Below are 21,687 nucleotides of genomic sequence, written 5' to 3' on the forward strand. Positions count from 1 at the left end.
TATGATATTTAAATCTATCATGTAATTTAATCCAAATGTGAACATCTTTTTGAAGTAATGTGTTGTCAAATGTATGTGATAACTATAACTGTGTAAAAGGCTGTTATATATATTGATGACAGAGAATAGATGTAGCTTCTTACCATAAAATAAAACTCCAAAGCTTGTCCAGATATAGCCTCTGCTTAGTGTGCAAACTGACCTCAATATAAGTGTGGACGAGAGCATGACCAGTCTCAGAGATTAGAAGAGGTTCAACTTGTGGTAAGAAGCTGAAGTACTTTGCATTTGATGTTGTTACTTACTTGAGTGAGCTAAACCAGTTGATATGACAGAAGATAAAGTCTTTAATAAGATATTATTTTAAAGGAAAATAAACATTGATATTACATTGACTTTTACATCTAAACATGTCTAAATATAGTTTGTTTAACTGAATTTCCTGGCAGGGCTGTGAAAATTTCATCTGGTCTCAAGGAGCACGAAGGTAGGTGGTAGCAATACATTGTGTTACTGCATTACAAATTTGGTTGATAAGCGGGTCTTTTGTAAAATCCACGTAGACTGCTTATTGTAGATGTGCTGCTATTTTTGATAAATGAGATTTCACACATGTCCAAGGGCAGATTTTAAGTGGGACTAGGGACACATTTTATACATAGTGTATGTACACATTGGTACACATAAATAAAAGATACAAACAATTATGTTTCATTTGTGTTTATGCATTTTTTTTTTTACGTATTAAACTGTATCAGCAAATTGTATCTTGTGCGGCAGATCTAATCTCGTGCAGCAGGCACACCATCAGTTAAAGACTAGTGTATTCACTTTTTTATTATTTTAATTGGCTTCTTCACTTTTTAATATGCTGTAAATCTATAAAGACCTGACCTACACGAGACCCTCTGTGAATTCTTTACTTGTATACTTGATCACCAAGTCATTTTTTTTCTCCAACTTTTAGTAAGCCGCCACCATGAGTACGGACGCGGAGATGGCCCTTTATGGCAAGGCTGCCATTTACCTCCGTAAGCCTGAAAAGGAGAGAATCGAGGCTCAGAGCAAACCATTTGATGCCAAGGCTGCTTGCTATGTGGCCTATCCTAAAGAGCTGTACGTCAAGGGAACAATCAAGAGCAAAGACGGTGGCAAAGTCACTGTTATTGTGCTTGACACTAAAGAGGTGAATTTTCAACATTTAGACTAGATACCCAGTACAAAAATGTATTACATATTTAATTTATTTTCTGCTATATTAAATGGATCAAATTAATAGGAGGTAGTTGCTAAAGAGGAAGACGTCCATCCAATGAATCCTCCCAAGTATGACAAGATTGAGGACATGGCCATGATGACCCATCTCAATGAACCCTCTGTGCTGTATAACCTCAAAGAGCGTTATGCTGCATGGATGATCTACGTAAGTTCTAAAGCAAAGTGAAACAGTGTTTAAGTTAATTGTGTCTGTATTTTTGCAATCTGACCACTTCTCTGCTCATTTCAGACCTACTCTGGGCTGTTCTGCGCTACTGTGAACCCCTACAAGTGGCTCCCAGTGTATGATGCAGAAGTGGTGGCTGCCTACAGAGGCAAAAAGCGTATGGAGGCCCCACCCCACATCTTTTCTGTCTCTGACAACGCCTATCAGTTCATGCAGACTGGTAAGACCTTACGGAAGTTAGTTCTATAGATTTAATTAAATGTTGCTGTACATAAAAGAAAGATTTACCAGAAATTAAGCGTTAGCGTTAGTTCTGGCAGGTCACGTGAGTCAAGCTTGCATCAGCTGACTCTCAGCTGATCACATCTACCTATAGGAATACGACACCTATTACGGTATCTCTACATAAGCGCTATTCAGTATTATTCAGCAGCTTGCTTGCTCAGGAGCAAATTACCCTCCTCCATCCCCAACTCATCCTTTCACCACAGTCAGGACTTGGCTTCTGACATTCCTGTTGAATCAGACTCCCTAATCTTGAGTTATGTGTTACACTAAATGTAATTAAGTACATTAATGATTTCTGCTTGGTTCTGTTCTTTTAACCCTTTGGGGGTTATTATTATTGCTGCTCTCCCTACTCATTCATGACAGGCTGCATGGATGGGCAGGGAGTTTTTGCCCAGAACAGAACCATAACGCCAAACCAAACTGTATGCTAAGTGTCTATCATTGACGATAGTGGTCCTGACAGAAATTGTACACATTGTAATCAACAGATAGAGAAAACCAGTCTGTCCTGATTACGTAAGTATTTTCAATTCATTGACTATGGCAACAGATGTAAGTATAAGGTAGAGATATGGCAAATATCAATATATGGACATACAGTATATACAAAATAGAATATAAATATTCTGTAAACTTCTGTCTTCTGAAAAATGTATATATTTTATCAATGTTTGTCTTCTCATCTTTAATAAACCAGTGGAGAATCCGGTGCTGGAAAGACTGTGAACACTAAACGTGTCATCCAGTACTTTGCCACAGTTGCAGTTCATGGTGACAAGAAGAAAGAGCAGACTGCCAGCAAAATTCAGGTATGAGACTATGTAAAAATATATGTATACTTAGGTAATAATAATAATAATAATAACAATAATATACCCTTCAACCAATGCAGGGCTCTCTTGAGGATCAGATCATTGCTGCCAACCCTCTGCTTGAGGCTTATGGCAATGCCAAGACTGTGAGAAATGACAACTCCTCTCGTTTTGTAAGTTCACCACTTTTTATTTACAGTACATTTCATTAGTTGTGTTGGATTTTTCCACTCAAATATTACTATAAAACTATTATCATTACTATTATTCATGTGTCATCTTGTTTTGTTTAAAACAGGGTAAATTCATCAGAATTCACTTTGGCAACACAGGAAAACTGGCCAGTGCTGACATTGAGACATGTAGGTGAACATGATTTAATTTAATTTATGCATCCTACATTTGTCTTTGTCACTCTTCAGATGATTGTGACTCAAGTACATTCTCTCAACAGATCTGCTGGAGAAGTCTAGAGTCACATTCCAGCTTTCAGATGAGAGAGGCTACCACATCTTTTACCAGATGATGACCAACCATAAGCCTGAGCTGGTTGGTAGGTGCATATATTTGATTCTATGTTTTGATGCCAGATAATATTGTAAATACTCAGACAATACCAGATAATACTCTTTCATAAATGCTCTTATGTGCATTTTACAGAAATGACGCTCATCACCACCAACCCCTATGACTTCCCCACGTGCAGTATGGGTCAGATCACAGTGGCAAGCATTGATGATAAAGAGGAGCTGGTTGCTACTGATGTGAGTCAATGCTGTTTTTGTTTTATTAATGCATTCTATATAAATATGGCTGATCATAGAGTTCATTCTTCTCTGTAATTTCCAGACTGCTATTGACATTCTGGGCTTCAGTGCTGAGGAGAAGATGTGCATCTACAAGTTCACTGGAGCAGTGCTCCATCATGGAAACGTGAAGTTCAAGCAGAAGCAGCGTGAGGAGCAGGCTGAGCCTGATGGCACAGAGGGTGAGACTAAGTAGTACTAATATGTGTGATCACATGCAGTGTTTTGATTGAGAGAATCAAAAGCACTGATTCTTTCTATTTTCATGAAGGAAAAACAAAATGTTTTCAAGGCAAGAAATGTATGGATGTTTTGTACCCTTTTAAATTGCAGATGCTGACAAAATTGCCTACCTTCTGGGTTTGAACTCTGCTGATATGCTGAAGGCTTTGTGCTACCCCAGAGTCAAGGTCGGAAATGAGTTTGTGACCAAAGGTCAGACTGTGCCACAGGTATGTAGTAACATATTTCCAGCAATTCCTTGTGTTCAGCCTGAAAATCGTGATTGAATCTGACTTATAATCGCAAAATCAAAAAGTCTTTAATAAAATATCCCCTCTATTCTACTTACAGGTTTACAACTCTGTTAGCGCCTTGTCCAAATCTATCTATGAGAGGATGTTCTTGTGGATGGTCATTCGTATCAACCAGATGTTGGACACAAAACAACAAAGAAATTTCTACATCGGTGTGCTGGATATTGCTGGCTTTGAGATCTTTGATGTAAGAATCTTTTATGTTTATCTCTCTTTATGGCAAATTGAGTTACATTCAGCAGTCAGTAAATGGTCCTGTTCCTTTCTCCAGTACAACAGCATGGAGCAGCTGTGCATCAACTTCACTAACGAGAAACTGCAACAGTTTTTCAACCACACCATGTTTGTGCTGGAACAAGAGGAGTACAAGAAGGAGGGCATTGTTTGGGCGTTCATTGACTTCGGCATGGACTTGGCTGCTTGCATTGAGCTCATTGAGAAGGTTTTTATTGGTTTATGAACTTCATTTCCATTTTCCATTTTCAAAAGTATACATTTTTAATAATAAATATTATTTTATAAACAGCCCATGGGTATCTTCTCCATCCTTGAAGAGGAGTGCATGTTCCCCAAGGCTTCAGACACTACCTTCAAGAACAAGCTGTATGATCAGCATCTTGGCAAGTCCAATGCTTTCGAGAAGCCAAAGCCTGCCAAAGGCAAAGCTGAGGCCCACTTCTCTCTGGTCCACTACGCTGGAACTGTGGACTACAACATTACTGGCTGGTTGGACAAGAACAAGGATCCACTGAATGAGTCTGTTCTGCAGCTTTACCAGAAGTCTTCTGTCAAATTGCTAGCTACTCTCTACCCAGCTGTTGTTGAGGGTAATAAAAAAACCCTGAAATGTTAATTAAATTGTGTTAATTTAATTAACCAAACATTGATTTAATGTTGCACTTTCTTACTTCCTTTGTATTTTCATTTACTTAGAGACTGGTGGTGGCAAGAAGGCAGGCAAGAAGAAGGGTGGTTCCATGCAGACTGTATCTTCTCAGTTTAGAGTATGTCTTTGTTTGAGACCAAATGTGAATAATGTTGCACTGTGTGACTGTGTCTCAGCTTGCTTGACTCTAAGTCAGAGAAAAATATATATATAAACAACTGAGAGAATGTGACTAAGAAAGCTGTAACAATTCATGATTAAACAGGAGAACTTGGGCAAGCTCATGACCAACTTGAGGAGCACTCACCCTCACTTTGTGCGTTGCCTGATTCCCAATGAGTCCAAGACTCCAGGTAAAGTTATAAAGGGCTTACAGATATTTTGACATTAACAAAAGTAATATATATAATAATGATGATGTCAATTTACCAAGCTGATAATCTAAACTGTTCTTTATAGGTCTCATGGAGAACTTCCTGGTTATCCACCAGCTGAGGTGTAACGGTGTGCTGGAGGGCATCAGAATCTGCAGAAAGGGCTTCCCCAGCAGAATCCTCTATGGTGACTTCAAGCAGAGGTAAATGGGACCACATGAAAAACACCATTTTCTGTATGAGGCTTTTAATTAGAGGATATGAAGCATTTTGATTGATCTTCAACAGATACAAGGTGCTGAATGCCGGTGTAATCCCAGAGGGACAGTTTATTGACAACAAGAAGGCTTCTGAGAAACTCCTGGGATCCATTGACGTTGATCACGAGCAGTACAAATTTGGACACACAAAGGTTCATATTCTACTTTACAGCAATTAAAGCATTCAATAATCACGATCTATTGTTTATGCTCATTCTGTTTAAATCAATATCTTTTGATTTGTTGTGAATTCAGGTGTTCTTCAAAGCTGGTCTTCTGGGTACTCTTGAGGAGATGCGTGATGAGAAACTGGCTGCTCTGGTAACAATGACTCAGGCTCTTTGCCGCGGTTACTTGATGAGGAGGGAGTTTGTGAAGATGACGGAGAGGAGGTGAGGAATGTCATGAATAAAGATAATATCAATAATACCTGTGTGAATGGTAAATAATGATAATTATGGCATTTAATAATGAATTATTCTTAGGGAGTCCATTTACACCATCCAATACAACATTCGCTCATTCATGAATGTCAAACACTGGCCATGGATGAAGGTTTACTACAAGATTAAGCCTCTGCTGAAGAGTGCTGAGACTGAGAAGGAGTTGTCAAACATGAAAGAGGATTATACAAAATGCAAAGAAAATCTTGCCAAGGCTGAAGCCAAAAAGAAGGAGCTTGAAGAGAAGATGGTGGCACTGCTGCAAGAGAAAAATGATCTGCAGCTGCAAGCAGCATCTGTGAGTTTACCAAATTGAATTAACTGAATTTTGGCTCCATTAAAATTAACAGTATGGTTTCCAGTGATAGTGATATATTTTCTAAACAGGAATCTGAGAATCTCTCAGATGCTGAGGAGAGGTGTGAGGGTCTGATCAAGAGCAAAATCCAGCTTGAAGCTAAACTCAAAGAGACAACTGAAAGACTGGAGGATGAGGAAGAGATCAATGCTGAACTGACAGCCAAGAAGAGGAAACTGGAGGATGAGTGCTCTGAGCTGAAGAAAGACATCGATGACCTGGAGCTCACCTTGGCTAAAGTGGAAAAGGAGAAACATGCCACTGAGAATAAGGTTGGGGATTATGTTGGTTTAAGATTAGATTCATCTCTGTTTTATATGATGATGCAGAATATGTATTGTTAAAAAAAAACTCACTTGGAAAAAAAAAATCACACAGGTCAAGAACTTGACGGAGGAAATGGCAGCTCAGGATGAGAGCGTTGCCAAGCTTACAAAGGAGAAGAAAGCCCTCCAAGAGGCACATCAGCAGACCTTGGATGATCTCCAGGCAGAGGAGGACAAAGTCAACACCCTGACCAAATCCAAGACAAAACTTGAGCAGCAAGTTGATGATGTGAGTTACTAACTAAACATGTCATTAATTAATTAAATGAACTGTCTTTTTTACCCTGAAAATATTTTCTATATCCCTGTCCAATAGCTTGAGGGTTCCCTTGAACAAGAGAAGAAGCTCCGCATGGACCTGGAGAGAGCCAAGAGAAAGCTTGAAGGAGACCTGAAATTAGCCCAAGAGTCCATCATGGACCTGGAAAATGACAAACAGCAATCCGAGGAGAAAATTAAAAAGTAATTAAAACATAATCTTTTAATGAAAACTTTTTAAAATTTGTTATTGTTTAAAAAACTCATTATTGAACACCCACAGGAAAGACTTTGAAACAAGCCAGCTGCTCAGCAAGATTGAAGATGAACAAACTCTGGGTGCTCAACTCCAGAAGAAGATCAAGGAGCTTCAGGTATGAAATGGAGAGATTGAGAGATTTTGATCAAATACAGATCCCTAAAATTTCTGATTAAATACTTGCCACTGTAGGCTCGCATTGAGGAACTGGAGGAAGAGATTGAGGCTGAGCGTGCTGCTCGCGCCAAGGTTGAGAAGCAGAGAGCTGATCTCTCCAGGGAACTTGAGGAGATCAGTGAGAGGCTTGAGGAGGCTGGAGGAGCCACTGCTGCTCAGATTGAGATGAATAAAAAGCGTGAAGCTGAATTCCAGAAGCTGCGTCGTGATCTTGAAGAGTCCACCCTCCAGCATGAAGCTACAGCTGCTGCCCTCCGTAAGAAGCAGGCAGACAGTGTGGCCGAGCTGGGAGAGCAAATCGACAACCTCCAGCGTGTCAAGCAGAAGCTTGAGAAAGAGAAGAGTGAATACAAAATGGAGATTGATGATCTCTCCAGCAACATGGAGACTGTTGCCAAAGCAAAGGTTGGTAATTTTATGCCTAAAAAATATAGAACATGTCTTGAAGTTTTTCAAACATCTAATGATCTTGTATTTGTAGGGCAATCTTGAGAAAATGTCCCGCACACTCGAGGACCAACTTAGTGAAATAAAGTCTAAGAATGACGAGAACCTTCGCCAGATAAATGACCTCAGTGCTCAAAGAGCAAGACTTCAAACTGAAAATGGTAACCATAAACAATCACGAAGAAATTAATAGTACTTCAATAGTAATTGAGTCTTATTAGAGAAAACATACATTTAAATTTTATTTTATATAATTTGTTTTGATATTAACTGTTGGAGACATTAACACAATCTGACACAGTGAGTTTAAATTTACACAGGTGAGTTTGGCCGGCAGCTCGAGGAGAAGGAGGCTTTGGTTTCTCAGCTCACCAGAGGCAAACAAGCTTTCACTCAGCAAACCGAAGAGCTTAAGAGGCATGTTGAAGAGGAGGTTAAGGTAATATAGCATAGTCAAAACAAACAAACACACAGTTTTGACTATGCTACTAAGCAATAAAGCTAATATTATGTGACTTTCTCTCCTAGGCTAAGAACGCACTGGCTCATGCTGTGCAATCAGCCCGTCATGACTGCGACCTGCTCCGTGAGCAGTTTGAGGAAGAGCAGGAGGCAAAGGCTGAGCTGCAGCGGGGAATGTCAAAGGCCAACAGTGAAGTTGCTCAGTGGAGAGCCAAATATGAAACTGATGCCGTCCAGCGCACTGAGGAGCTTGAAGAGGCCAAGTATGAACATCACAAAAGCTGATTACTATTTGTTCATATGGAAAAAGGCTTTTGTGTTAAAACTTTACAAATTCATTGTAGGAAGAAGCTGGCTCAGCGCCTGCAGGAGGCAGAGGAACAAATTGAGGCTGTAAATTCCAAATGTGCATCTCTGGAGAAAACCAAACAGAGACTCCAGGGTGAGGTGGAGGACCTCATGATTGATGTGGAGAGAGCCAATTCTTTGGCTGCCAACCTTGACAAGAAGCAGAGGAACTTTGACAAGGTAAAAAAATTAATCATTATATGATATTCTCTTCCTAAATCATTGCTAAAATGGGCTTTGTTGAAGATGTTCTAAATAAACTTGACCTTGAAATATCTTCACCAAAGGTCCTGGCAGAATGGAAGCAGAAATATGAGGAAGGTCAGGCAGAGCTGGAAGGTGCCCAGAAAGAGGCTCGTTCACTCAGCACTGAGCTGTTCAAGATGAAGAACTCTTATGAGGAGAGTATGGATCAGCTGGAGACCCTCAAGAGAGAAAACAAGAATCTGCAGCGTAAGAATGACATTACTAAGTTGATTATTTAAATCTGTTTTACAGTGTTAAATCTGTAGTGATTCACAGTATATTTGTTGATTAATATTGTCTTTCTAACTTGTAGAGGAGATTTCAGATCTGACAGAGCAGTTGGGTGAGACTGGTAAGAGCATCCATGAGCTGGAAAAGGCCAAGAAGACAGTGGAGACTGAGAAGTCTGAGATTCAGACTGCCCTGGAGGAAGCTGAAGTGAGTATCCTGAGATTGAGATGTAATTCTTGCTAGAAGCATTATATTGTGTTGTTAATGCATATTTTCAATCTGAAATGTAAATGTTTTTTATTTTTTATTTTTCAAAGGGCACCCTGGAGCATGAGGAGTCCAAGATCCTCCGTGTCCAGCTTGAGCTAAACCAGGTCAAGGGTGAGATTGACAGGAAGCTTGCAGAGAAGGATGAGGAAATGGAGCAGATCAAGAGGAACAGCCAGAGAGTCATTGAATCCATGCAGAGCACTCTGGACTCTGAGGTCAGGAGCAGGAATGATGCCCTGAGAATCAAGAAGAAGATGGAGGGAGACCTTAATGAGATGGAGATTCAGCTGAGCCATGCCAATCGCCAAGCTTCTGAGGCCCAGAAACAGCTCAGGAACGTTCAGGGACAACTCAAGGTATGTGGCTTCTCTTTGTCTTTGGGGTGCATAAATATGTTTGTATAATCTGACCTATGCTAAGTAAAGGCAAACCGAAAGCACATCAAAAGCTTACTGTAATGCTATTGTTATGTCCAGGATGCCCAACTGCACCTTGATGATGCTCTGATAGGACAGGAAGACATGAAGGAGCAGGTGGCAATGGTGGAGCGCAGAAACGCTCTGATGCAAAGTGAGATTGAAGAGCTAAGAGCTGCTCTGGAGCAGACAGAGAGAGGCCGCAAAGTGGCTGAACAAGAGCTGGTGGACATCAGTGAGCGTGTTGGGCTGCTGCACTCTCAGGTTAGGGCATGTTGTTTTTACAGTGAAGTTAAGGAAATTGAGAGCATTGTTTAAAATGTTTATACTGATGCTTTCCATATTGCAGAACACAAGTCTCCTGAACACTAAGAAGAAGCTCGAGTCTGACCTTGTTCAAATCCAGAGTGAAGTTGACGACACTGTACAGGAAGCCAGAAATGCAGAGGACAAGGCCAAGAAAGCCATCACTGATGTGAGAAACCGTAGCTGCCAAATGTTTCACAAAACATTTGTGTACTTAAAAATGTCAATCTAATATATATCTATATTAATGCAAAAGGCTGCAATGATGGCAGAAGAGCTCAAGAAGGAGCAGGACACCAGTTCTCACCTTGAGAGGATGAAGAAGAATCTGGAGGTCACAGTGAAGGACCTGCAGCATCGTCTGGATGAGGCTGAGAATCTGGCCATGAAAGGAGGAAAGAAACAACTCCAGAAGTTGGAGAGCAGGGTAAATATTTTTAAAGGATTTTAAAATATATATTATATAAAATATATAAAGGATATTATATAAATATAATATTAGGATAAAATCTCTTGAAGATATTGCTTACACATATTCCTAAAATTAAAACACCATCTTGGAACCTTAGTTCTTACTTATTTATTATGTGCTATCAAAGGTTCGTGAGCTTGAGGTTGAAGTTGAAGCAGAACAGAGACGTGGAGTTGATGCTGTTAAGGGTGTCCGCAAATATGAGAGGAGAGTGAAAGAGCTGTCTTATCAGGTATGATCATTCGCTACCATATCCATAGGTTTATCCATACAAATCTATGAAAAGTTTTTATTGTTTGTAGACTGAGGAGGATAAGAAGAACATCAACAGACTTCAGGATCTGGTTGATAAGCTGCAGTTGAAGGTCAAAGCCTACAAGAGGCAGGCTGAGGAGGCGGTATGTTAAATAAATCTGAACATTTTGACACATTGATTATTAATTTACTAGTAATTTATGTAGTGGAACAGTATAATAGATGTTCCACGGCTTAGTTAACAAACACACTAAAAATGTTACTCTTTAGGAGGAGCAAGGCAACACTCATTTGTCCAAGTTGAGGAAGGTGCAACATGAGCTGGAGGAGGCTGAGGAGCGTGCTGACATTGCTGAGTCTCAAGTCAACAAGCTCAGAGTCAAGAGCCGTGATGCTGGAAAGGTCAGTTGCAAATCTTTACTCAGTAAAGTAAATGCTTGCCTGCATTTACTGAGAAGAAACATACAGTATTCAGTTTACGCTTGAAAAATGTACTGAGTATTTACATGACTTCTGTATGTCATTTTTTTTTCTCAGATCAAAGAAGAGTGAAACATCCAAACCTGATGGGAGCCTCTACTGAAGTCATATAATATGATTGTTCAGTAGATTTACATACATCTGAAATAAATCTGTGCTAACTAGACATTTGTTTTGGAGTGATCTTCAGAGGAATTTTATTCCCAAATAAATTAATGAATTGATTAAAAAAAAAATGACACTTAAATACTGAAATATTCCAGCATAATACACATAATAGCTGTCAATAATGTAAAAAAGTTTGTTCATTAAGGTTTTCTCCACTCATGCAAGCAAAAAAAGCAAAAAACGTTTATTAAAAGTAAATTAAACTTACTTAACTTTATCATCCTTAAAGGCAATTCTTTATGTATACATATATAAACGGCAACACAACACACACTAAATAACACACATTTATAAGAAGTCATTTAAAAACATTATTCAACAGGCATAAAATAATTCTTAAATCTATTTGATTTGCACAAAGAGAGTTTATCTCTCCTGAGGGAAGGAGTTGAAATTCAGTACACAATGGGTGGGTGACGTCGGAAAGGACTAAATGGCCCTTCCTGGTCAATATGTACATAAATTTGGTCCCCAGTACCTTGCTGCACATTTTAACTATACTGTTCAACTTACTCCAGTTCTTTACATTCAGATTGCCATACCAACAAATATTGGAAAAACTAAGACATATTTAATAAAACAGGTGTAAAAATGTTCATAAAAGAAACATCTATGCGAAAGGTTGTTAGTTTCCTCAAAATACATTGAAGAGCTTTCCCTCTATAACATCAGTGTTTGCCTCAAATTTTAGTTTATCATCAAATACAGTACAGGCCCTAAATATTTATACTCCACCAGAATAAGACAACAATGCATTGGACAACACACCATTAACCCTTTAGGCGCCAGGGTTTTTTGGAAAAAATGCTGGATTTTGACATCAAGATTTCAAAAGCTTGTGGCTTGAAATGGCTTAAAGATAGAGATCTACTGTAAATTAGAAAAATGTTGGGCATGACCGAAAGTTTATGTGGGGTGTAAATATACTCATCTAATTTGCATATTATGACGTCATCAGGGGCGGCCCTCTTGAATTTCATAATATTTAGGAAATAGTAGATATTGAATTGATGTTTGATTTTTTTGTTTGTTTTTTTTGTCTTTTTCTCCTCATTCCAAATGATCAGAAAAGAGGAAACCAACAATAAAACAAGAGAAAGTACTAAATTATTACTATATTACTATACTATATAGTAGTAAAACGCATGTGAACAGTAGCCTACTTTTTTATCAGTTCATCAGTAATTTTCAGGAAATAATAGATATTGAATGGATGTTTGAACTTATTTGCATGTTGTTGTTGTTTTTTTGTCTTTTTATCCTCATTCCAAATGATCAGGAAAAGAGGAAATCAACAGTAAAACAGGAGAAAGTAGTAAATTATTACTATATTACTGTGCCATAGTAAAATACATGTGCCTATTTTTTGATCAGTTGACCAGCTATCTGCCCAATCAGGTATCTAGGTGACAGTTTATAGTTCTTGAGAGTATGGTAGCTCTCATTGCATGGCACAGCGCACAGACCTGCCCCAAACTGACTGCACCTGTCTGCCGGCGGCCTTGGAGCACGCGCGATCAGAACAAACAGCGCAATCTGGCCGATCATCAGAGAGCAACAGCTCTCCTATGGACACTAAGACCACGTCCACCCCTGCCACCCCCATCCCCGTTGGGCAAAGTGTTGAAATGATCACTCGTTTGTGCTTTGTGAACGATCGCGCTTGCGCAATGGCACCATTGCGCGGAAAAGATGTACCGGGAGAAGCGCGATCATTAGACGGCCGATCATCATTTCCAAAAGGCAAATATTCCCCTTCAGAGTCAGAATCGGCGAATGACATTTGCAACACATCCTCACAGTACAACTTTTTATTAGCCGTTTGGCGATTTTTCTCTCACAAAGCTCACAATTTACTCAGATGCTATGAACTGAATTGCTTCCGCATCAATGACACGATAGCTCACTTACTCTGCTATTTCCTCGAACAATTTTGGTCTAGAATCGAAGTACTACATGTCTGCCATTTAGTGGAAGGGAATACAAATGAGCCATTACACCAGATTAGGAACTACAGCCCATTTCATGAAGTATGATGTCTTGTTGCAATTTTGCGACTTTGGCTCTTAGAGGGTTAACACATATTCTTTGAGATCTGTTAGTTAAAAAATACACTAACCAACACACAATGTTTAAGTCACACTATGTAAATTTTAAGTGAATATTGTTGGTAGGAGTCCTTGCCAAATATTGGGCTGAACCCAGTTAAAAGCAGAGGAAAAATCAATGAAACACAAACGTACGTGATTATTTGTGTTGTGGTTGCTAACCAGTTCTTAATTGTAATTATCTGTTGTAGTAATACTGTCGTGAAGTCATGCTGATGCACATGCATCACGGCTCTACCGTATTCCGTGCTGTTACCGCTGGAGTTCCTCGAGTAAACTAGCATTCAACTGAAGCTCCGTTTGTATGTGTTTGTATAAGCCTTTTGGAAAATCTATTTGTAGAGGTCAGTTTTGATATTGTGACAAGCCGCCACAAATAAATGTATACACTGGGCACTGCTATAAGACAAATTGCCATAATATAAGTGATAGCAAAACAAAACAAAAAAATTAAAATATTAGCGGTGAAATGTCGCCCGATTACGTCAAGCGTCATACGCTCACTGGATGTCATGATGACAACAAATGTCATGAAGGAAAAGTTTCAATATCTCGCCTGCAATTTCGGACCTTCTCCAAAAGACATAAAAAAATAAGAATAAATAAACAAATGATTTACAAGTTTAACGTGCGTTTATCAAAGTAGGAAATATAATTAGTGTTCTTGAAATATGAAATAGAAGCGGGTCCAGATTGAATTCCCTTCGGGTCCGGATCCGGACCGGAGTCCGGACTTTGAGAAGCACTGCGCTATGCGCTGCAAATACTTGAAGAAATTGAAGAAGCTGCACAGTGCGCAGCTAAAATTGCAGAGACTAATGCAGCTAAAACTGATGTCACCTCTAAAACTGATGTATCTGCAAATACAGTCATAGATAATGAGTTCCAGCCTGCAGGTGCAATCATCCAGCAAACACAGCCTCAGTCAAGTCAACACAAATGGAAATGTGCCAACTGTGGCTCCATTCGTCATGCCAACAGGTCCCCAGACTGCCCAACTATCGGCCAAAAGTGTAGACATTGTGGCAAGCTTAACCACTTTGCAAGCTAGTGCAGATCAAAGTCCAGTTTGCCGCCTTCACCAGCAGTAATTCATACAGTTGGTCTTCACTCAGTCACTTTCTCTACATGTGGTGTGCAGCTGAAAGACTGTTGCATTCTCCTGCTTCTTGACACAGGAGCTAAAGTGTCATTGCTTAATATGGCCACTTACAATAATTTTTTCTCTGATGTTGAGTTACAACCATCACCTCTGAAGCTCTGTTGTTATGGCTAAGTCAGCATTGCAGTGACTGGAGTAGTTAAACTGCCAGTACAATATGGGCGAAAATGTCTACCAGTGTTTCCATTCTACGTAACTCAGCATGGCGCTAATATCCTGGGTCTTGATCTGTTCCTTAGCCTTAATTTTTCTCTGCATGACAACAGTGGTGCAACTATTCTTCAGGTGGACTCTCCGTGGTAGACAGTTTCCAGCTCTATTCAGTGGTTTGGGATGCCTCTCTGTTTTTTCCCACAAACCCCTGCTTAACCCGGATGTACCTCCTGTAATCCAACGAGTGCCTCTCGCCATGCGTTCAAGGTCACCACTGAACTACAGGGCATGCTAGCTGCAGACCTCATTGAGCCCATTGATGCTTCCCCTTGGGTCTCAAACCTTGTGATTGTGCAAAAACGGTCTGGTGGCATACGTCTCTGTGTTGACCTTCTGGGGCCTAACAAGGCTGTGGTGCCAGACAAATACCCATTGCCGACTATTGAGGAACTCACAACACTCTTCTATGGTTCCTCAGTGTTCACAAAGCTGGATCTTAAGCAAGGTTACATGCAGATACCCCTGCACGAGGACAGCAGAAACCTGACTTCATTTGTGACTCACATGGGGTTGTTTAATTTTAAGAGGATTCCTTTTGGCCTAAGTTCAGCACCTAGTTGCTTTCAGAAAATCATGGCTGCTGTCCTAGCAGGACTCCCAGGTACATCTGTTTACTTAGATGATCTTCTAATACATGGAAAGGAATGGCAACTCATGACGAATGCCTCAGATGGGAGTTCACAGCTCTGTCAAGACACAATCTGACATTAAACACAGAAAAATGCGTGTTTGCTGTCCCAGCAATAGACTTTGTGGGTCTTCGGATGTCCAGCTCAGGTATCACACCATTGCAGTCCAACGTACCTTGTGCAGTTAGTGTATGAGCCCTTACAGGCCGCAGTGTCTCTTGAAGAACTCAAGCGAGAGTCTGCAGCAGACCCACTCTTCGTTACCCTCAGCATGTACATTCAGAACGGCTGGCCTGCTCGGGTGAGCGCTGGCCTGACACTTTTCTCCCGAGTCAGGGCAGAGTTGACATGTTGGGGTGAGTCATGCATTGCGTGGGGGCACTGAGCAATCATTCCTCTGTCCTTTAGGGGGCAGGTGCTGTCAATGGCACATGTTAAACTGAAGCAGAGGTACCGAGATTTGGTTTGGAGGCCAGGGATTGACAGAGAGCTAGAAGCTCTTTTACGTGACAGTGCACCTTAGTGGTAAAACAGGTGCTGCAGCACCGCCAACTTTGCAAGCGGTTGAGCCATGGGAGCCATTTTCCTGATGGGGAATCCCGCGGGCCATTACCACTGACAATGGGCCGCAGTTCGTTTCCAGTGAGTTTTCATCGTACCTGGCTGCCATATACACACCGCCTTCTACCATCCTCAAACTAATGGCGGCATGGAAAGATTTAATCAAAGTCTGAAAAATGGCATCCGTGCACACCTTGCCCAAGGTTTCCCATTTAAGGCTGCTCTCTCCCAGACCCTCTTGCATTATCGCGCTACCCAACATGCCACCACTGGGGTGTCCCCTGCCTGTCTTATGCTTGGCAGGGAACAAGAATTACCATTGAACAGGATGCGCCTACCTCACCAGCTCCCAATAAACACTTTGATTCGGACACAGGTTCATTAACATCAGCGCAACATGAGAGCCAGATATGAAAGCAAGCATTATGTTCGGCCCACAAAAATAAGAATACAGGATTGGGTAAGAGCCCGTAGGCCACATCGCAGCAATAAATTGAGCTCTTTCCTGTCTGAGTCCCTCCAGGTCACTTTTGAGCTAGCTAATGGATCCCGCTGGCATGCCAGTTGTCTTCGTAGAGTGCCCACCCCCTCTGATATGGAGGAAAACCGGAACCAGCCTATGGACCCCATTCTGCCACCACTAAATCTGGATTCTGATGTAGCCACCAGACAGGAAGTGAGAACCGAATGCTGTCAGAGCCCACAATCTGAAGATGCCCCTATGACTGCACACTTCCAGGACTTTGAAGCTACGTTTCATACTTAAGCTTGGTGTGGGGGGGGGGGGGGTGTTGTGGTTGCTAACCAGTTCTTTATTGTTATAGTTGTAGTAATACTGTCGTGAAGTCATGCTGATGAGCACACTTCACAGTTATACCGTATTCCGTGATGTTGCCACTGGAGTTTCTTGAGTAAACTAGCATTCACCTGAAGCTCCGTTTATATGTGTTTTTGTTGAACATAACAATTTGTACCTTCCAAATGTGTTAACATCATATTTAGTAATGTACAAGTGGTATCTTCCACTCCTCTACCTGATCTACTACACAGGATCAAGTGCTGACTGTAAGGCAAAAATCCCCTTCCTAACTTTTTTAAAAATTATTATTTCATTACCAAAGACGTGAGTGCAACAGGCCTATAATCATCAAGAGAAATGGGATTTTTTTTTTTTTTTTTTTTTTTAGCAATTGGCACTACTATGGAATCTTTCAAAATACAAGGGAAGGGACAAGTTGGTCATAAGCAGCCAGTTGGTCATTTAATAGAATTTAGCTGGTAAAAGGGCCACCAGTTCAAAGAATATGAGTTACTGAACTAAATCTTTCTCTGAATATAGGTCATGGGTTTGATGTTCAAATAATAATAAAAAATGTATGAATGGATAAAACATGCCTTGTCATACATTGAAAGCAATATGCTGCTTTAGATAAAGGCTTATTCCAAATGTAGCTTATAAATGTACATGTTTGAGTGGAAATTTTGCCATGACAGCAATAACTCCAAAAGAAATGTAGTGGATTAATAAATACCTTGGAGGCTACAGTAGTGGACTCTTTGAGCTGGAAACTTCCCATTAATGGTTTCAACATATGTCAGTTAATGAAAAACGTACTCGGTTACTATCGTAACCTCGGTTCCCTGAGATACGGAACGAGTACTGCGTCTTGCTAAAGACGCTATGGGAAAACGCCTTTTTTCTCCTTTACTGAAGCCTTATTCAATCACGCAGTGACCTTATTCAATCACGCAGTGTCGGCAGCGGAGCTGCACGAGCCTATGGCGACGGAGCCCGCCAGATCCCGCCAGAATGGGCGGGGTTATCTGGCTATATAATCGGCCGTCTGGCCATAGGATCCTCAGGTTTACTTCGACTGAAGCGACGACTGAGTCGTGCAGCTACCTGGCACGGCAAAGTACGCAGTACTCGTTCCGTATCTCAGGGAACCGAGGTTACGATAGTAACCGAGTACGTTCCCTATCGATACTCCACTCGTACTGCGTCTTGCTAAAGACGCTATGGGAACACAATTCAATCACGCCGTGCTATGGTAGAGGAACGACTGTGTAAAATACCTCCATAAGCATTCCATGCTCAGAGGGAAGTAAAATAGTATACTCGGGCTAAAGCGAGCTGAGCTCGTAGGGGTCACGCTCGTAGAGGAACGACTGTGTAAAATACCTCCATAAGCATTCCATGCTCAGAGGGAAGTAAAATAGTATACTCGGGCTAAAGCGAGCTGAGCTCGTAGGGGTCACGCTCGGCCCGGGTCATTCCATGCATTCCTCGCATACTCAGCACTTTCAGGGCTGAGATATGCAAGGAACCCATCAGAGAGCTTGAGTGCCCGTGCAGTCAAGAGTTCTCCGTTAGGGTTGTTCCCACAACGTAAGTCATACTCATCTAAGCAGATAGGACCCTGGCCTGCAAGGCCGGTATATCCAGCTTATAAAACCTTGCAAATGTGGACGGCGAGGCCCAGCCGGCCACCGCACAAATGTCTGTAATAGACACACTGCTAGACCAGGCCCGTGACGAGGCAATGCCTCTAGTCAAATGGGCTCGTACTCCAATGGGGCATTGAAGGCCCAAGGAAGAGTAAGCCAGCGTAACGGCATCCACTATCTACTTAGAGAGTCTCTGCTTCGTGACCGGAAGCCCTTTGGCGCGGTTACCGAAGCTAACAAAGAGCTGTTGCGTGCGCCTGAAGGAGGCGGAACGCTCAAAGTAGATCCGTAGGGCTCTAACATGGCATCACAAAATTAACTCCCGGTCCTCCTCGGAGGGAGGAAGCGCGGAGAGTTTGATGACCTGAGCTCTGAACGGAGTGGAAAGTACCTTAGGTACGTATCCATGCCTTGGTTTTAGGATGACCTTGGAGTCGTTTGGCCCAAATTCCAGGCAGGCGGGGCTCACGGAGAGCGCCTGCAGGTCTCCTACTCGCTTGACTGACGCTAGTGCTAGTAGCAGAGCAGTCTTCAGCGACAGTGACCAAAGGTTCGTGGACTGGAGCGGCTCAAAAATGAGGGCCCCTCAGGGCCCTCAGCACAGTGGGTAAGTCCCATGTAGGGGCAGTAAGGGGCCGAGGCGGATTCAGCCTCTTGGCACCCCTTAGAAAACGGACGATAGCATTGTCCCTGCCCACTGATTGGCCCGCAATAGGGGCGTGAAAGGCCGCTATTGCCGATACGAACACCCCGAGTGTGGAGGGAGAGCGTCCTTTATCCGGCAGTTCCTGCAGGAAGGACAGAATCACCGCCAACTCAGATGTAGGGGGGTCCTCACCGCGGTTTAGACACCATTTGGAGAAAACCGCCCATTTAAGGGCATAGAGGCGTCTCGTAGACGGGGCTCTAGCCTCAGAAATGGTATTTAGCACTCGCTCTGGGAGGCTGGTAGGCTCCCGTTGAGCGGCCAGAGGTGAAGCGCCCACAGTTTGGGAAGAGGGTGCCACAAACCATTCACCTGAGAGAGGAGATCTCGTCTCAGGGGCACGGACCAGGGGGCTGCGGTTAGCAGCTGGGTCAGCTCTGACATCCAAGGCTGGTTCTCCCACAGGGGGGCCACCAACAAGACCTTGTGTCGTTGTTCCCTGATTCGCCTGATGACCTGAGGAATCAGAGCGATCGGAGGGTATGCATAAAGGAGGAGGTTGGGCCAGTCGTGGGCCAACGCGTCCTTGACCTTCGAATAATAGGCTGGGCAGTGAGAGTTGTCTTTGGAGGCGAAAAGGTCTACTTCGGCCTTGCCAAAGATTCTCCAGATCATTCGAACCGTCTGCGGATGGAGCATCCACTCTTCTGAGGGGACGTTGCTCCGTGATAGCATATCCGCTCCTCGGTTCAATCTGCCCGGCAAATTTGCTGCTCTCAGCGAGCGCAAGTTGAGCTGAGCCCACTCCAGAAGTCGCTCTACCATAAGGAAGAGGCGATTCGAGGAGAGACCTCCCTGGTGATTTACGTAGGACACCACTGACATGTTGTCTGAGCGGATCAGCAAATGTCGTCCCTTTAGCTCTGGCAGGAAAAACTGGCAGGCTCGACACACTGCTAGCATTTCTAAGCAGTTGATGTGGAGGTTCTGCTCCGCCTTCGACCAAAGGTCGGTTTGCCTTTGCACAGCGCCCCCAACCCATGTTGGAGGCGTCTGTTGTGACAACTTTCCTGCTGCAGACCATCCCTATGGTCACACCCTTTCTGAACCATCGTGGGTTCTTCCAGGGGACCAGGGCTGTTACACAGGCCTGGCTCACCCTGATATGTAGGCGATCATGTCGCCATGCGTGGGGCGGAACCCGTGGTTTCAACCAGCGCTGAAGGGGCCGCATGTCGAAGCAGGCCCAACTCTAGCACCGGCGATGCTGTGGCCATGAGGCCCAGCATCCTCTGAAACGCTTTTACGGGGCGAGCGGTGCCGCTCTGGAAGGAGGCTGCGAGCTTTTAAATGGCCAGAGCGCGTTCCGGCGCTAGCACAGCTCTCATCTGAGCTGAGTCCAAAACTGTTCCCAGAAACGACACCCGTCGGCTGGGAAACAGCGCGCTCTTGGCAAAATTGACCCTGAGCCCCAGGCATTCTAGGTGGCTGAGGAGGAGGGCTCTGTGTGAGAGTAGTTGTACCTCCGGAGGCCGTCATCCTTCTTGGGAACGAGGAAGTAACGGCTGTAAAAGCCTGATTCGCTCTGAGCTGGAGGAACCATTTCTATGGCTCCTTTTTTCAACAGCATCATCATTTCTGAACGTAGAACGTGAGCGTTCTAGCAGAAGAGGAGACCACGCCGCTGAAGCGCGGGGGTCTGCGAGCGAATTGGAGTGAGTAACCTCGTTCTATTATCCGTATAACCCATTCTGACACTCCGGGGATGGCCCTCCAGGCCTTGGCCCGCGTGGCAAGGGGCTGGATAAACTCGAGTGGCAGGCCGCCTAGCGGGGACCTGAAGCTCGTGATAAGAGGGAGAGGAATGTGCTCCCTTTTGAAAATGTTTGTGTTTTATTTCCTTGCTACAACAGCGATCAGTTGTGTGGGCGCTTTTTGAAAGGGCCCAGTGTTCACAACAGTATTTACCACAAACTCATTGCCATCGGCACCCGGAGCTAAACGGGGTGTTTGGAGGCATGACAGAGGCCATTTGGGCCGTGGGCACAGCCCAGAAGCGTCAGGAGTCTGAAGCTGTCAGTTATAATCATAGTGACAACTTGCTTTCGATCTCCCTAAAAGGATCAACCACTCTTAGAAGAGGGGTATTAATTACCATTGTGTAAACACACCAGCAGATCAAAAGTGCCGCGCGCATCCTCTCAGATCCGCTCGTAGCGGACGAGGGGAGGGGCCATCTTCACTGAAGAAGGCGAGCCGAGATCAAAGAGTGAAACGCGGGGCTGCCCTGGCGTAAATTCACTCAAGCTTGATCGCTCGAACCCTGGAGCTTGCAGTTTCTTCCCCGAGATAACTGGGAGAGTAGAAACACTAGAGCAGGGGAGGCGTGGCCACCTTCATTGAAGAAAGGGACCGTGAGCGCGGCAGGGACAGACTGAAGCTTTCATAATGAAAGTAGCGCTGGCAGATCAAAGAGCTGCAAGAGGCGCTAATACTTAGTGTAAACACACTGGCAGATCAAAGACTGTATGCAGAGTGAAAAACGCGGGGCTATGCCGGCGCGAAAAATCACTCAAGCCTTTTTTTTTT

General features: G+C 43.0%; 1 protein-coding gene across 1 annotated transcript; it reads left to right on the forward strand.

Annotated features, from left to right (window-relative positions):
* Positions 1-238: 238 nt before the first annotated feature.
* LOC306871914 (myosin heavy chain, fast skeletal muscle-like) lies at positions 239-11,328 on the forward strand. Its single transcript, XM_079420166.1, has 41 exons — positions 239-264; positions 450-487; positions 968-1,186; positions 1,280-1,423; positions 1,508-1,664; positions 2,224-2,251; positions 2,433-2,544; positions 2,628-2,720; positions 2,846-2,909; positions 3,002-3,100; positions 3,208-3,311; positions 3,397-3,535; positions 3,687-3,805; positions 3,927-4,076; positions 4,161-4,331; positions 4,416-4,716; positions 4,823-4,893; positions 5,041-5,128; positions 5,235-5,352; positions 5,438-5,561; positions 5,665-5,801; positions 5,895-6,150; positions 6,240-6,482; positions 6,589-6,765; positions 6,853-6,998; positions 7,078-7,168; positions 7,246-7,635; positions 7,712-7,838; positions 7,998-8,116; positions 8,206-8,402; positions 8,484-8,667; positions 8,775-8,940; positions 9,047-9,171; positions 9,282-9,590; positions 9,711-9,914; positions 10,000-10,125; positions 10,213-10,383; positions 10,556-10,660; positions 10,731-10,826; positions 10,954-11,085; positions 11,221-11,328. The coding sequence occupies exons 3-41, from the start codon at positions 980-982 to the stop codon at positions 11,233-11,235; spliced, it is 5,805 nt and encodes a 1,934-aa protein (XP_079276292.1). The 5' UTR covers positions 239-264; positions 450-487; positions 968-979; the 3' UTR covers positions 11,236-11,328.
* Positions 11,329-21,687: the final 10,359 nt, after the last annotated feature.

Source organism: Barbus barbus (assembly GCF_936440315.1).
Source record: "Barbus barbus genome assembly, chromosome: 6".
Taxonomy (NCBI): Eukaryota; Metazoa; Chordata; class Actinopteri; order Cypriniformes; family Cyprinidae; genus Barbus; species Barbus barbus.

Bases quoted from the DNA above. Each gene is read 5' to 3' on its own strand.
- LOC306871914 (XM_079420166.1), top strand. From the start codon at position 980: ATGAGTACGGACGCGGAGATGGCCCTTTATGGCAAGGCTGCCATTTAC. The intron at 2,721-2,845 runs GTAAGTTCACCA...TGTTTAAAACAG, and splicing joins ATGACAACTCCTCTCGTTTT to GGTAAATTCATCAGAATTCA. The intron at 10,661-10,730 runs GTATGATCATTC...TATTGTTTGTAG, and splicing joins TGAAAGAGCTGTCTTATCAG to ACTGAGGAGGATAAGAAGAA.